This window comes from Sesamum indicum, linkage group LG1, assembly GCF_026168435.1.
Source record: "Sesamum indicum cultivar Baizhima isolate 11 linkage group LG1, ASM2616843v1, whole genome shotgun sequence".
Classification (NCBI taxonomy): domain Eukaryota; kingdom Viridiplantae; phylum Streptophyta; class Magnoliopsida; order Lamiales; family Pedaliaceae; genus Sesamum; species Sesamum indicum.
Genome location: NC_142657.1, coordinates 4664196 through 4680313, shown reverse-complemented (window position 1 = coordinate 4680313; position 16118 = coordinate 4664196). Strand labels below are relative to the sequence as shown.

Genomic DNA, 16118 nt, shown 5'->3' with positions numbered 1-16118 from the left:
CAGCACACGCGCACTGCACTACTACAGTCAAGTATTTTTTTTATATGAACACATTAAACTGAAATTAAAAATTAGCATTTTATAAAAAAATTCAATTTTTTTAAAATACTTAAATCATCCAAAATTTCAAAAATTAAACAAGTTAATTTTCTCATATAATTATTCAAGAAAAAGCAAAAACAAAACTCAAAAGCAATAAAATCATATTATCATGCTTATTCACATAAAACCATAGCCCATACATCGATTTGGACTCTGATACCACTTGAAAGCATCGAAAAATGCGAGTAGATCAGCCCAAGAATGCACTAGCGAAAGCTGTAATGAAAAAATACGAAAATTAAAAACGAAACGTAATAAAATCATAATTTTAAGGAGTGTACCCTTGGAGTTCCCAGACGTTCGATGTAGTTAATAATAATAATAAACGAGGCTAATGCTAAAATAAAAAATGAGAGGTACAAAATCATAAATCTAAAATTAACTCTTTTCTTTATTTACTTCGAACCTCCTTGTTTTGATCCATTCACACAAGACGTCAATGTAGAAGGCCTCTAAAGTTGCGTCCACACCATAATGGAATTAGGGATCCCTCAACTCAATTTGCTACAAAGAATTGGGGAGAAAAACAAACCTAGTGTGGTTATTAGGATGCGGCGGCCGAGTGGATTTCTTAGGGTAGGAAAATATTTTGTTGTGTGTTTTGTATTTTGGGACACGATCACCTCTCACACAAATCCAAGATACAGTCATCGCGTGTAGGTGACTGCCATGGTTACTCAAGTCTGAAGTCTACTCCCTACTATAGGAGTCGGGGATCCGAGTCATACCGGTCAAGCCTCAAGGCTTCCATATGATGATCCCCGTGAGTCAATTCATTCGACTTGACACTTAGCCAATTGACCCACTACGATCGAATAGACGTCCCACGTCTGTTGCCTATGGAACACGACACTCATCAAACGAATGCGACTCTTAATGCAAGTCTGTATTGGACAGTCGATGCCCATTCTCGAGGTCCTCGACTTGGAATATTTCAGACCTAACCCTTGGCAGTTGGTTGGATGACCACCATCCAATGCATAGTCCAACTATTTCATGGTTTTAAAAGTAGTTCGTGGGATTTGTTATGATGTTTGAAAGAAATGCCAACAAAAGTGTAATGAGCACAACAAATGAAATGCCAATAGTGAATACTCATTTTATGCACTGAATAATATTACATAGAATCGAGTTATTGTCAGAAAGGATTACATGTACACCAATCTAATTGGCTTTCTGGTTACCTATTCTAACAATCACTTAGTTAACGGATGTATGACAACTGGCAAGAATATAAGTAGGGGAATATTAGTTTGTTACAACCAGGTACCTTAATATGGCAGAGGCAATAGGAATGATGAGGAAATGAAAAATCTAACCAATTTACTAGTCCTACCGTCTCTATCTTTTTCCTCTAAAAAGCATTAGTACCCTCAATAACTACTAGTGTATCATTTTTGGTGCTCTTGTTCTTGTTACTCTTGCCACTATGCAAACCCGTGCTCAGCAATCCCAGTCCGAGTTGCAACAAATCATGACTCTGTTGCTGCATTAGTGACAATTTTTCATGAGCTCCGTTCTACCATAGACGCTCGTCATGTCTCCACCTGGACGGCCATTTCCAACCTTCAACTTCAGCTTTCCAACGTGGTCTCCTCCTCCTCCCTAAAACTTGTAGACCAATTTTCTTCGACTTCCGACAACGATTCTCTCTCTTCCCATCCTAAAGTCAAGTTGCCGGTCTTCGATGGCTCTGATCCAGTGGGCTGGATTTTCCAAGTAGAGCAAATTGTTTGACTACTAATCCATTCTATTGGACCAACACCTTAATTTATTCACCCTTCTATAATTTCTTAGGCCATAGGCCTCACAAAGCTCATCTATCGAAGTTACTAGGAAAACCATTCCTCGCTCAGCCGCTTCTGCGTACCCTTGGCTCAGCACTATTTTTCTACACCTATGCCGCCTCTATTGCCCACGCTGCCACAACGGCTTGCTCTCCCCGTGATGCTTCTTTGTTCTTCCCTCCGTATCTGCCACTTATCACTGACGGAGATACAAGTTTGACGAGCCAGGGGGCTTTCCTTCAATTTAGATGAAAAATTCCATTCGGGGTACAAATGCAAGCCTCGCCTGTGTTTCCTACTTTAGGCTGATGATAGTGATTAGCCTTTGGAGTCACTCAGACATTAGGATGATCCTTCTCCTTCTGAGGATAAACTGACCGATCCTGCCCTAACGCCTTTGCGCAGCTACTGCAGCACACTACATCTCCTCCCTAACAACATTTTTAGGTGTCCTCCGGTGTATTATCGGGTGTGTTAAACTGCTACTATTCATGTGTGGATAGTGGTTGTTTTTATCGATTTGGGTAGCGCCAATATTGCTCCAGGGTCACTCCTTCACCATTGTTTTTTATGTCCTTCCCATTCAAGGGGTTGATGTGGTTCTCGGTGTCCAATGGCTGGGGACCTTGGGTCCGTTTCTTTCCGATTACGCCATACCTTCCATTCAATTCCATCATGAAGGTACCTTGATCACTCTAACCGACAAACATTCCTCTCATATTGTGCCTACTACTTTACACCAACTTTGTAGGCTTCTCTCCTCAAACACTATTGCCTCTTTACAGGTTGTTGCTATGCTTCCCTCTCCTCACGACTCAGTGTCAGTCCCTTAGGATTCATCTCTATCTCTTGCCGGTCGCGAGGCCATCCTATGTCACCCCTATGACCTGGCTTGGATACTCACCCAATTTTCCCAGTATGTTTTTCAGTCCCTCATTCCTTCCCGCCACATCGCCTACAGAACCACAAAGTACACCTTGTTCCCAACTCTTCCCCTATCAATATTCGTCCACATTGCTACCCCGAATGCCAAAAAGATGTTATGGCTAAGCTTATTGCAGATATGTTGCTAGATGGCCTTATTCACCCAAACACTAGCCCACACTCCTCCCAGATCATCTTGATAAAAATAAAAAGATGACACATGGCGTTCCATCCTAATTATGAAGCCCTTAATGCTATTATTGTCAAGGACCGTTCCCTTTTCCTACTATTGATGTGCTCATTGATGAACTTTGTGGCTCGCTTTATTTTCCCAAAGTCCATCTTAATTTCTATTACCATTAAATTAGGATGTATCCCTATGATATCTACAAGACAGCCTTCCGGACCTTTGAGGGGCATTATGGGTTCCTTTTTATGCCATTTGGGCTCACCAATGCTCCCTCAATGTTTCAGTACATGATGAACAATTTATTGCGTCCCTTCCTTCATCTGTTTGTCATTTTTTTTTTGGGTGATATTTTGGTTTATAGCCCTTCTTGGACTGATAATTTATCTCATTTGCAGCTTACTTAGACCTCTTGCTCACTAATAAATATTTTGTGAAGCTTGCAAAATGCAGTTTTGGGGTTGAATCAGTGGATTACCTCGGCTATACTATTTCTTACAATGGGGTGTAGCATAATTTCAAGAAAAAACGAGTTATACATAATTGGCCCTTTCCTACTAATATTACTGAATTAAGGGCTGTCCTCGATCTCATGGGTTTCCATCGATGCTTTCTTCATCACTACATGCTGATACTAATCTACTCAAATCTAGTGGGTTTGCTTGGTCCGATTCTGCTACTACTTATCTCACGCCATGATTTGCCTTCCGATTTTTGCTCTACCGGACTTCTCCACCATTTTCTATGTTACCACCAATGCTATTTCCACCACAGTCAGGGTCGTTTTGTCTCACATGGGATTCCACTAGCCTTCTTTAGGAAGAAGTTGAATGAGCATATACATGCTACCTCTACCTACATTCGCGAACTCTACGCCATCAACAAAGCTGTAAAAAAATCAGTACCTGTCGGGACACACTTTCAAAATTTTCACTGACCACCGTAGTATTAAGGAACTCATCTCTCAAACAATTCAAATTCCTAGGCTACAACTACAAAATTCATTACAAACTTGGGAAGAGAACGTTGTGGCTGATGCTCTATCTTGCCTGCCCATCTATGTTTCTTTCATAGCCGGCAGTTTGGTTTCCAACTGCGAGTCCTCTAGCGATTACAAAACTTCTAATTCTCATCAACCAGGGGATTTCATTGCATGGATGCCAACTCCGTATTTTACCCAGTTCGTCTCACACGATAGGTTAATATATTACGATTCCCAGCTCTTTGTGCTTCTTGAAGCTGGCCTCATTAAGGATCTCCTTGCCGAATATCACTCCTCACCCCTTGGCGGTCATTCTAGTGTTAAGACCACCTTACCCCTCCTAGTTGTGAATTTTCACTAGCCCTATATGGCTGCTAACGTTCGTCAATTCATTCAGCATTACAAGATTTGCCAACACGGCAAGGTGCTCCCGCAGGCTCTTTATGGCTTCCTGTAGCCCTTGCCTGCTCATGACGCTGTTCGAGACGAAATCTCCATGGATTTTACTATCCATCTTCTACCTATTGCTAGCAAAACGGTCATTTGAGTTGTTGTGGATCGTTTAACTATGTTCGCCCATTTCATACCCCTCTCTTCGGGTTTACAAAGGCATCCCTCACTTCTACTTTTCTCATCGAGATTTACCATTTACATGGTGTGCCCAAGGTGATTGTCAACGACCGTGATAACATCTTTTTGAGCAAGTTTTGAGGTCAACTCTTTTGACTTTTGGGGACTACACTGGCCTTCAGCAGCTCCTACCATCCCTAGGCGGAAGGTCAAATTGAATCTTGAATAGATGTTTGGAAACCTATCTGCGCTATTTCGTTACCGACTAATGACATCTTTTGTTTAAATTTTTCTGCCAATTATCGAGTTTTGGTATAACACTGCCTTCCATATCTCCATCCATATGCTGCCATTTTAGGCCCTTTTCGGTCAGACCTGCCATCTCTGTCGGGCTACTCCACTAAGCACAAAAAAATTATTTCCCTTGATAAATTTATGAGCCAAAGCAAGACCATTTTGTAGACCCTTCTGATTAACCTCGCTCACACCTGCCAGTGCATAACCTAACTTGCAAACGCTGAAAGGACAGACAGGGTTCTTTTAAAGCTGCAACTTTACCACCAAAATTCTGTTGCAAGCAGGACCTCGCACAAATTGAGCTACTTAGGCCCTTTTTGTATTTTCTGACGCATCAGTTCAGTTGCTTATGAACACAAACTTCTGCCAGTGGCACGAATACACCCGATTTTTCATGTCTCACGCTTGAAGCCTTGCTATGGTGCCCCTCATCCGCCCATTGCCTAATATTCCTGAGCGCATTCTGGATCGCCACACTTTGCCCATGGGCCAGGGTCCCAGCCACGAGAGGCGACTTGGGAATAACTTGATTGCTGCCTTACCCGATTCCTGAATTCCGGCCTTATGAACAAGGCTTGATTTGATAGGCTAGGTAATGATGCACTGCATGGAGAAGATAGTGGATTGCCCAAGTGAAAATAGGAGATGCCAGTCTGTTTCAGAGATTAATTATAGTGGTGAACCAAGCCCCAAAAAAATGACGAAGAAGAGCTTTTCCATTCAACAACTATCTTAGTTAATGTTTGTATGTAATCACTTAGTTAACAGATGTATGACAGGTGGCAAGAATGTCAATAGGGGAATATTAGTTTATTATAGCCAGGTACCTTAATATGGCAGAGACAATCGAAATGATGATGTAATGAAAATCTAACTAACTTCCTAGTCCTACCATCTTTGTCTTCTTTCTCTCAAAAGCTTTATTACCCTCCATAACTGCTAGTGCATCACATGATACCTCTTTTTACACTTTCAAGCGAATAAAAATTGAATATCCAGTCTTCATGAATAGACAGGCTTTAAAGTGGACTTAAGGTCGGGTAAAATTATAATTTCACACCAATTTGACAAAAGTAATTATTAAACAAAATTAGAAGGTCTTTCTCTTCATCTATCATTGCCGCCACCTTTACTACTATTAACCACATTCACTTCCAGTAGTTTTTCTCCTCGGGTAGAACCCACCACCTTCTCCGTTGTACCAGTAATACTACTTCCCTTCCATCGCCTTCCAATCCTCCTAATCCTCAAACTCCCATCTGCCCATAATTTCGTGTGGCTCACCTTTGAATTCATATAGTAAGGGCTTATCGCAATTTTAGATGATCGCTCACTTGGAATGCACGAGCATTTTCATATTACAAAAATAATCAATCATATCTAAATTCTAAGAGCCCGTTTGGTTGTGTTTTCATTTTCATTTTCAATTTTCAATATTTGAAAATGGGTAGAAATGTTTTATTGATTTTTGTGCGAAAACTGAGAATATGTTTGTGTTAGTTGTTTCCAAATGTAGGTATATAGGTGTGAGAATATTTAATATAGGTATATGTATTTTTGATGTGACAAATGACCAAATTGATTGAATATGTGAAATTATAAAATAATCGAAGTGAGTCTTGCCATTTGAAATAATTTAAGTGATTTGAAACAAGAAAAGACATGCTGACAAGATAAGACAAGTATGACAAACCCATGTGACTTATAATTTAAAAAATTTGAGAATTAAAATAGAAATACATTCTCAATGAAAATAGCTTGACCAAACAAAATCCCAACTACCCAAATAGTGAAAAGTGAAAAAGATCTCATTGAAAACACAACCAAACAGACTGTAAAAATTCCTTACACGATTTAAAAAAAAAAAGAATGCGTTGGTTTACAATAGGGGTGCAAACTAGCCCGTTCAGCCAAATATTTAGGCATAAGCCCGAAAACAACAAGGTGGAGCCAATTTTTGTTTCTTGAAATAAAATATGGACAATAAAAAATATTAATTATTTTACAATTCAAAATTTATATTATTCAAAAAGGAAATAAGATAATGACCACTAGAAAAGAATCATTCACAAAAAGCCCAAAAAGAAGCAATGCCATGAAAAAGCAATTGATGGCCAATTTGAAATAAATGCAATTTCTTGTAGTGGATGTTGAAATATAACAATAAAATCCAAATTGCAAGGGTGTAAGGCTCTACTGCTCTTATCCCCTATGGACTAGGAATTCGGACGTAGCAACTAGGAGTTATTGAGCTAGTGTTGCTTATAACCTCGGGTTGAATATCGACTGAACAGGTTCTACCTATCAAAACAGTGTTAGGACACCCTCATGATAGAAGTATTTATTTCATGCAAAATTGGGTCTCTTTACTAGGTGTTATTCCTGTGCTTTCATTCACATTTGCCATATGCTTGCTCTAATCGATATCTTTTGGGATGATTCTGTACTACAGTTCGGTGGAGAAACTTTACGACACCCTTAGGGTAATGTGCCAGGAGCCAAGGAGGCCAATCAAGAAAAGAAATGTTAATTAATCAAAGGCCCAATTGATGACCACACCTGTATTTAAATATGTAGTTACGAACAACCCAACGAAAGTAATAGGAATTAGACCTAACACGATTCCAAATAGAAAAACTTCAATCATTTGAATTTTTTGAAAAGTATCAATTATCATTTCAACGATCAACTTCTCCCATAATGATGTCTATGCTACCTAATATTGTCGTAATATCAACCAATTTCATCCTTTTAACTAAGGAAGAATTTTCAAGTCGATAAAACCCGGTGATTGAACTTTAGACATACAAGAGTTTCGAATCGAAACTCTATAGAAAGATGAACATTTGTCTATGGTAGCCTGTTTCAGTCCCCTTATGAAACTTTCATTATTGGGTTAGCCAAGGAAGGCTACATCTAGTACTGGACCAATTATTTCGGTATAGGTAACTGTCTTATTGCTTTGGCCTTTAGGCTGTCCACACGCTCTTGCCCTCCAACTAGGAGGTCACACAAATTGGGATTGCCCTAGCATCCCCTATTTGCTCTAAAGTGTAACAGTCAAACAAAAATAACCGCGCTCTACTCTTCTAGAAAGTGAGTTGAAATAGATTATCCTTCGTCCTTTGACGGATGAAAAAGGCTATTTCAGATCAATGTCCAGGTTGAATTCCAGTAATCTTACTACTCTTTAAGACTCTATCAAGCTCCCGAGAGGCCTATTATAGACGAGCAAAAGAGGAAAGAGAAACTCTTAAACCTATAGAATAACTCATAACTACAAGCTACAATAGCTACCAACTCCAATAGGACTCCTAGCTCATAGCTACTAACTCCTAACTCAAAGCTCAGCTAATCTGTCTATTCAACAAATAAAGAGCAGTTCTATCTATCAATATGTATGGTCTTTATAAAGTAAAAAAGATGTTTTGGAGGCGGGATTTGAACTAGTGACCTCAAGGTTATAAGCCTTGCGAGCTACCAAACCATTATTTTTCAATCAGAAGACCTAGAGCTAACTACCGAGACTTTGGACTATCCGGACACATACTTCATGACATGTTTGTTTCCAGGAGCAACAATATCAAATGTCCATTCGAACTACGAGATCACCTGAAGGGCGCCTTCGGTATCCAAGGTTCACTTATTGACCATTTTTTTCATTTATTCCCTTGCAGCACCGGCTGCGGTCCAACTTCACCAATGGTATAAACGAATTCCTCATTTTATCTGCATGTGTAAAAGATTCTAGCAGCACTTAAAAGCCAGTACTCTACCGTTGAGTTAGCAACCCAAATAAAATATAGATTAAACAAAATTTCAACAAAGGGTATACAGATACAATCAGAATCAAATTCTCAAAACTCACATATGAAAAGGAAGTGAGTTAGAAAAAAAAAAAGAGCAACTTGGACAAAAAATGAAGTGACTTACACAAAAAGTATGTAGTGGCTCAGACAAATCATTTTTGTCGATAACTTTAGAGCAATAAATCGAATATTGATTAATACGTAACCGATCGAACACTATTTGAAACGGCTCTTTTGCTCAGAAATGAGATGTTCCAAATGTTCTTGGAAATTCTTGCTCCCAGTGGCCATTTGTATCTATATGCATTAGGATCCGGATTCATAGATCTCTCTATCCAAGAAGCTAAAGGTATGGGTCGTAATTGTTATGGAGAACCCGCATGGCCCAACGATCTTTTATATATTTTTCTAGTAGTAATTCTAGGCACTATTGCATGTAGCGCACAAAGTCAGGAAAATCTCTGAAATTATTTCAATATTTGAATCAATTGTCTTTAGAAAGAAGATCTTTTGTCACATGGTAGCCTGCTCTAGTTCCCTTATAAATCAACAACAACAAAATGTAATATGTGTTTATGTAGCCATTAGGCAAAAAGTATCTTCTGAGGCTCACGTAATAAGTAGTTTATAGGGAAGTATTGAATACTGTTGCGAGTGGAGTTGGTAAGCCTCTTTACCCGGATGCAATAACGAGAGCATGCATGAGACTGGATTTTGCTCGTGGATGCGTGATGCTTGACATTACACAGAAGCTGAGAAAACATATTATTATCATGACGCCGGATGAAGATGGAGGGGAGGCACCTTGCAAAGTCGATGTTGAATACGAATGGCACCCCCCAAAATGCACAGATTGTATGACATTAGGGCACACGGCGAAGGACTGTTCATTGAACAAATCAAACAAACCTACAAAGCCACCGGTAGCAGTGTACGTGCCTAAAATAAACACCCCCCGACCTCCACCGGAACCTGTTTGGGAAAAGGAAAGGCTTCCAAATCCTGCCCATGAGGTTGTTGATAGATCGAAGGAGAGCAATGTACCTAATGAACACAATGTACCTAACCATGAAGATAGGAGTAAGGCAGTGTTTATATATAATGCATTTGATGCTTTACATTTACTTGACGATACAGATGAGCCGTCTAGGGATCCTAATACATGAAGCCCCGTTTGGTGATCCATGTTGAATATTACTATGTGGAATGTGAGTGGACTGAATAAACGAGACCATCAACTTGCATTAAAGGACCTTGTCTCTTAATACAGGTTACATTTTATGGGCATTTTAGAAAATCGCATTTGTATTAATAATGTCATGCATGTTCAGTCTTGCCTGTTGCCCCAATGGAAATGTTTTGTTGATTATGCATCTGTTGAGAATTGTATATGACTTGCATGGGAGGATAATTTTATTGATGTCCATGTTCTTGATTTGGAAGATTAGTATCACTAGTAGGGCCGACAATGAATCTGTTATTATTACTGTTGTTTATGGAGCATCTGAGGTGATTGATAGGCTGGCTCTATGGAATACTTTGGGGACACTGGCCCCGCAGTGCACGGACTTTCCGTGGCTGGTAGGAGGGGATTTCAATGCAGTCTGCGATCTAAATGAAGTTTGTGGCATATCGGGAGATATAAGGATGGCCATGGAAGAATTTAGTACTGGACATTCAAGAGGCTGGATTGATGCCACTACCTATGCAAGGTGAGTGGTACACATGGCACAATTGCAGTACAACCACGCAGTGTTTATGGAAGCAACTAGATCAAATTTTCATCAATGACCGCTGGCTTGCGAGGTTTCCTACTTCGTCATATCCTAACCTTACACGTCGAACTTCTGATCACTTGCCGTTAGTCTTATACGGGAATTAACAACAAAATGGAGGTATGCTTCAGTTCGTAATTACCTAACCCTCTCGCCTGATTTTATCCCCAGTGTTCAGAGTATTTGGCAGCACGAGGTGGTAGGTGTGCCTATGTATGCGGTAACACGTAAACTCAAGGTCTTGAAACCGGTCTTCAGGCAGCCGCGGACGAATAAAGGGGACTTAACTCTCAATATCCAATTGGCGAAGGGATTTCTTGATGAGGCGCAAAACTTGGTAAGCTCGGACAGACAGAATGAGCTCTTCCTATGCCTAGAACATTGCTCCCGGATCATGTATGCGAAAGCGGCCAAGCTTGAGCAAATTATGCTGCAGTAGAGAGCCAAGATGTAGTGGATGAAGGGAGGTGACCAGTGCTCTCGGGTTTTCTTTCACAAGATCGCTCAGAGACGGGCGGTGAGGAGGATCTTGCAGATTAATGATGAGAATGGTACTACTCACATGTAGCCAGATGAGGTTGCCATGAGTTTATCTCATACTACCAGAACCTCTTAGGAGGTAATAGACGTCGATCATTGGTGGATATTAGCTGCCTCAGACCTTGGGCGAAGCATATTCTTTCTGACGAGGAGGCTAACCACCTATTTCTACCTTTCTCACCGGAGGACGTAATGCAGGCAGTGTTTGAGATTCCGGAGGACAAGGCTCCGGGCCCTAATGGTTTCTCGTCAGGATTCTTTAAGGTAGCTTGGGCCAATGGTTGGACAGAAGTTACAAGGGCGGTACTGGACTTCTTTACTATGGGAAAACTTCTTAAGCAAGTTAACTCCACACTAGTGGCATTGATTCCAGAGGTACATACTCCTATGTCTGTCAGTGATTTTCGACCTATCTCATGTTGCACTGTTTTATATAAGATCATTGCTAAATGACTTGTCCAACGGTTGAGGGTGGTTTTGGACAAGTTGATTAGTTCTTGTCAGGCAGCTATCATCCTCGAAAGAAGCATTGGGGACAATATTATGTTAGCTCAGGAACTGTTCACGGGCTAGAATCAGGCGCGCCTTCCTCCAAGATGTACACTAAATATGGATATCGGGAAGGCCTATGACACGGTGGAGTGGGACTTCCTCTAAGCGGTTTTGCGGCTTTTCGGGTTCCCACCAATGTTCATTAGGTGGATTGGGGAGTGTGTCATGATGGCCTCATTCTCGATATGCCTCAATGGGAAACCCCACGGGTTCTTTGCTGGAGTGAGGGGGCTACAACAGGGAGACCCTTTATCGCCTTACCTTTTTGTACTTGTTATGGAAGTTTTGCATTTGGGCTTTCTGCAATTGATTGAGGAGGGCATGCAATTTACCTATAATTGGAAATGTGAGATACTGAAGGTTTTTCAGTTGGGATTTGCAGATGATTTACTACTCTTCTGCAGAGCTGATATTAATTCCATCAAGGTTCTTAAGGAGAGGTTGGGCCGCTTTGCGGAGTGGTCAGAACTTCGACTGAATGTACAAAAGAGCCACCTCATCATCTCATGATCTGTGCAAGGGGTGAAAGACCAGATGTTAGCGATTTTGGGTTTCGCGAAGGGGCATCTCCTGATTAGGTACTTTGGCCTTCCTTTGCTTTCGTATAGATTGTCTATCTGTGATTGTCAGCCACTTTTATCGAAAATTGACGCACGTATTAATGGATGGGAGGGAATGTCGTTATCGTATGTGGGGATGGTGCAAATAATTAAATCCGTCCTTATGGCTCTTACTGTTTATTGGGCATCCGCATTCATATTGCCAAAAGGGATCATTAAAGAGATTGAGAAGTGACTGCGGGGATTTGTTTGGAAAGGCACGGGAACGAGTGGTTACGCACAAGTAGCATGGTAGGAGGTGTGTAAGGCAAAGTAGAAGGGTGGACTAGGGCTTCGAGATATTGGCTCTATTACTCGTGCCCTGATATGCAAAAAAATGTGTGACGTCATCCGGTGTGATAGGACTTCTATCGGGTGGAGTGGCTTTACCACGGGAGGTTACTGGATACCTCCGTTTGGACTGTTATTGATCGTGGGGCTAGAGGAAAATGCTCCGACTACATAGTATACTTTGACCTATGGTAGATTATCAGATTGGCGATGGACGGAACTAGTATCTTTGGAAGGACCCATGGCACCACCTCAGTCCCTCATTGACACCTTCCCACATGGACCGGACCTTCTTGAGCTACCAGGCGGAACGAAGCTGAGTAGTGTTATCAGGGAGGGGCAACGACACTGGCCTATCATAATTGACATTGAGTGCTTAGAGATTACACAGGCACTGCTACCGATCCTTGAAGGGAATCATCGTATCACCTGGCATTTTGAGAAGGGCCGTTCCACAACACAAGCGCTTTACAGATTATGGAAGCCGCCGGGGACGAAGGTAGCTTGGGCCGCACTACTTTCGGGCTCTTTGAAGATCCCTCGCCACTTGTTTTCTTGTGGATGGCAATCCTTGGCAAACTGCCCACGACGGATAAACCTTGGCTTTCCCATCTTGGTGACTGTGTGTTATGTGACTAGGGGGCGACGGAGACACATACTCACCTGTTCTTCCGGTGTCGCTTTAGCAGGAGATACCTTACGGAGGTACGAAGACAGGTTCGCATTTGGCCTAACTTGAATTGGGGAACTGACATTGAGTGGGCTTCATGAAAATAGAGAGGCATGCATATCATCAACATAGCGTTTTGAGCCTTACTTGCCTCGTGGATTTACCACATTTGGAAGGAAAGGAACATCCAACGATTTGAGCATGTAGAGATGATGCCTGTCACACTTGCTATCTTGATCATGGATGATGTCAGACAAAGGATTCTCAGTATTAATCTAGCCAGTTCTGTTATTACTAGTGCTTTATATAGATTATGGCATATCTCTTGGTCTGTCGAGGGAGAAACCAACTGATGAAGACTTTGTTGTACTACTATTTTTTACTTAATGAAAATTACATTTATCCAAAAAAATTGTGACATATGGTGAACGTTGAAATAAATGCATTATCTTGTAGTAGATATTGAAATACAACAATAAAACTCATATACATTATATTAAATAATTATTTATGATTTTCTAAAAGTTACTAAATTGATGATTGAGCTTGTTTTGTTGATAGTATAAACAATATACCATGTTCTATTACTATCTGAAATTAAAATATGAGATATTGACTAATAATACTAACATGTAGTGAATTTTGAAACATATGCTATTTCTAATGGAATATGCTCTCGAATTTCTAGGGGAAAGTTGGGACGACCTTAGAGATTCACCTAGATCTACAGGCTTCGTTAATGGTTACATGACCTCGTTCTTCCACTCTAACCAAATGGTCACTTCACTTGCCATTTGTGTAAGAGGGCATGCCGGTGATAAGTCAGCTGCCAAGTCACTCCCCTAGAGCTTAAGGATAGCCCTCAGGCCTCTTTCTAGAGGATTTCTTTCCTAACCACTGCTTTCTGAGGGCTTCATGCCCAAAGTCGTCTCCCTTGGCTTGCATGCATAATTTGGGCCTGTATTGGGCTTCCTTTTAGTTGGGCTGTTTCTTGAGTGAGGCATATTTTTGAGTTGTCATGGTGCATATAAGAAGAAATACATTTTTTTGTATTAGATATTGAAATGTAGTATGACAAAATTCGTATGCATTATATTAAATATTTATTTAAAACGAAGTATCAAAACTTACTATATACATATATTATCTCACAACCTTCTACAAATGTATTTGCATAATTTTAACATCGATAAAAAAATAAATAATTACATCATTAATTCACTTCCGTAAAGAAAATGTAATCTATGCATGCAATTTTAATAGCATGATGTTTCAAAAAGTAGCTTTCATTTTTAACTAATATTTTTAAAAAAACTATTTAAGTTACCTTATATAACAAAATCGTAGCCGTAAATTTTCACGACGATCTAATCACTCCCCTTCACAAGAAACTCTCTTCTTCATCAACCTTCACATCTATTCTCCATGCACCAAAACCTGCACTTTCTATCTCAATGAATCACCAACAGGAAACTCATCCACTTTGATTCGGCTTGCATCTGTGCGACCTCGATCAACCATCATGATCTGTCCACGTCACCTCTTTAGAACTATGAATGGACCTGAGGATTTAAACAAGGAAGTCAAGCAAGTTAGGTTTGTTCTGGACGACGACCCTCCGACACTCAAGTTAGATAATGGTCGAAAGAAAATTGTGTGATCTCAAATCAACTTAAGGCGACAAACACCAATTACCTCAGTTTAATCTGACTTGGGGTATTTATAAGACCCAACTGAATCCTGTAGCCCGACACGTGCCAAATTGCTCCCCCTATCAGGTCGGGTAACGGGTCGCGCTCAGGTAACCCGACCCAAGCCGACCCGCGACCTTACCTACGGATCCTGGAGGAAATGTCTTTTCTGCCCTTAATCAAAGGTTTTTTTGTCTTTTGGAAATAAAATCTTGATTATAACTCCCCCACTTCTTCTAAGTGTAATTAATTACCTTAGGAGAATTCGAACAGTTGCTACCCTAGATCGAACAGTTGCCTCGATTTGCAAGGTGACACATGTTGTATATCAGATGACTATTCCCATGCACGTTTTCCCAGGTCTCCACCTATTTATACCTCCCATTTTTAAAAATTCATCACCGAATCCATCTACTACCAAGAACGCTACCTGTAGTTCAACGACCTCAGTGCCGATCACCGTGATCCTCCTCGACCTCCCATCAAGGTACCATGTCCTCTTCTGGCTCTTCTAATTCCAATTCTAGGTTTTCCACCTCTGCGACCTCCCCCTTTAGGGAAGCGACCCCCATTCCAATAGAGGGTCCATCTAGGGTTAGATCTGGGTCTAGTCACCAGGTAGAATCATCTAATGACCAGATCCCTAGGCACATCAAATTACAAGTTTGCTAGATCGCAATCCTTGGTTAGGTATAGTGAGCAATGTAAAACTTCAAATTCATTGCATAAAGGAAAAATATTTTATTCCAAATAATTTTGAAGTTCTTGTCCTTCGTTCATTTGATCGCATGCACCAATCTCTAAGAGGATTTTGTTCTTTCTCTCTCCAGTATTTTGAGGCTGGGTTACGATTACCTCTAGCCCAACATGTAGCTCAAAGTCTCAGGGGTTTAAAATTGTGCACTATGAAATTGTCTCCCAATTCTATCAGCTATATCATCCTTTCCATAATAATAATGCAGTTCATCAAATCTAAGCTTCTTTTGATAATTTCTGATCACCGTACTCCTTCACCACCTGGAAGAGGCCCGGAGATAGAGGGTTTTTCTATCTATTAGCTTCAAAAGACTGTAGGTTTCTAGGTACCCTTAAGTCCAATGTAGGCCCGTGGAAAGAGAAACTGATATTTGTGCGTCCTCCCCTGGTCAAGAGCAGCCTTTTAAATGTGAGTGGAGTGTAAATAAACCGGAACCAGTTACTAAAGAAGGGGGCCTAAAAGGAGACCAGATAAACATCCTCACTTCTAATTGGTATGACCCGATGAAACTTCTGGTAGAAGAAGTGCTTTGCCTCGCGCATCTCTCTCCAACACCCCTCCGAGTTAGGGGTTCATTAGGTGACC

The 16118-nt window shown here is 40.7% G+C and overlaps 1 protein-coding gene across 1 annotated transcript; it reads left to right on the top strand.

The window, feature by feature from the left end:
* The first annotated feature begins 10305 nt into the window (after positions 1-10305).
* On the top strand, positions 10306-12035 carry LOC148789357 (uncharacterized). The gene is made up of 4 exons (XM_088882559.1): positions 10306-10370; positions 10605-10770; positions 11040-11362; positions 11672-12035. The coding sequence occupies exons 1-4, from the start codon at positions 10306-10308 to the stop codon at positions 12033-12035; spliced, it is 918 nt and encodes a 305-aa protein (XP_088738685.1).
* Positions 12036-16118: the final 4083 nt, after the last annotated feature.

What these genes read in the sequence shown, in the direction of transcription:
- LOC148789357 (XM_088882559.1), top strand. Translation starts at nt 10,306, where the DNA reads ATGGCCATGGAAGAATTTAGTACTGGACATTCAAGAGGCTGGATTGAT. An exon ending in GATGCCACTACCTATGCAAG is followed by an intron (nt 10,371 to 10,604) that starts GTGAGTGGTACA and finishes TTTTATCCCCAG; the next exon opens with TGTTCAGAGTATTTGGCAGC. An exon ending in CCAGAGGTACATACTCCTAT is followed by an intron (nt 11,363 to 11,671) that starts GTCTGTCAGTGA and finishes AATGTTCATTAG; the next exon opens with GTGGATTGGGGAGTGTGTCA.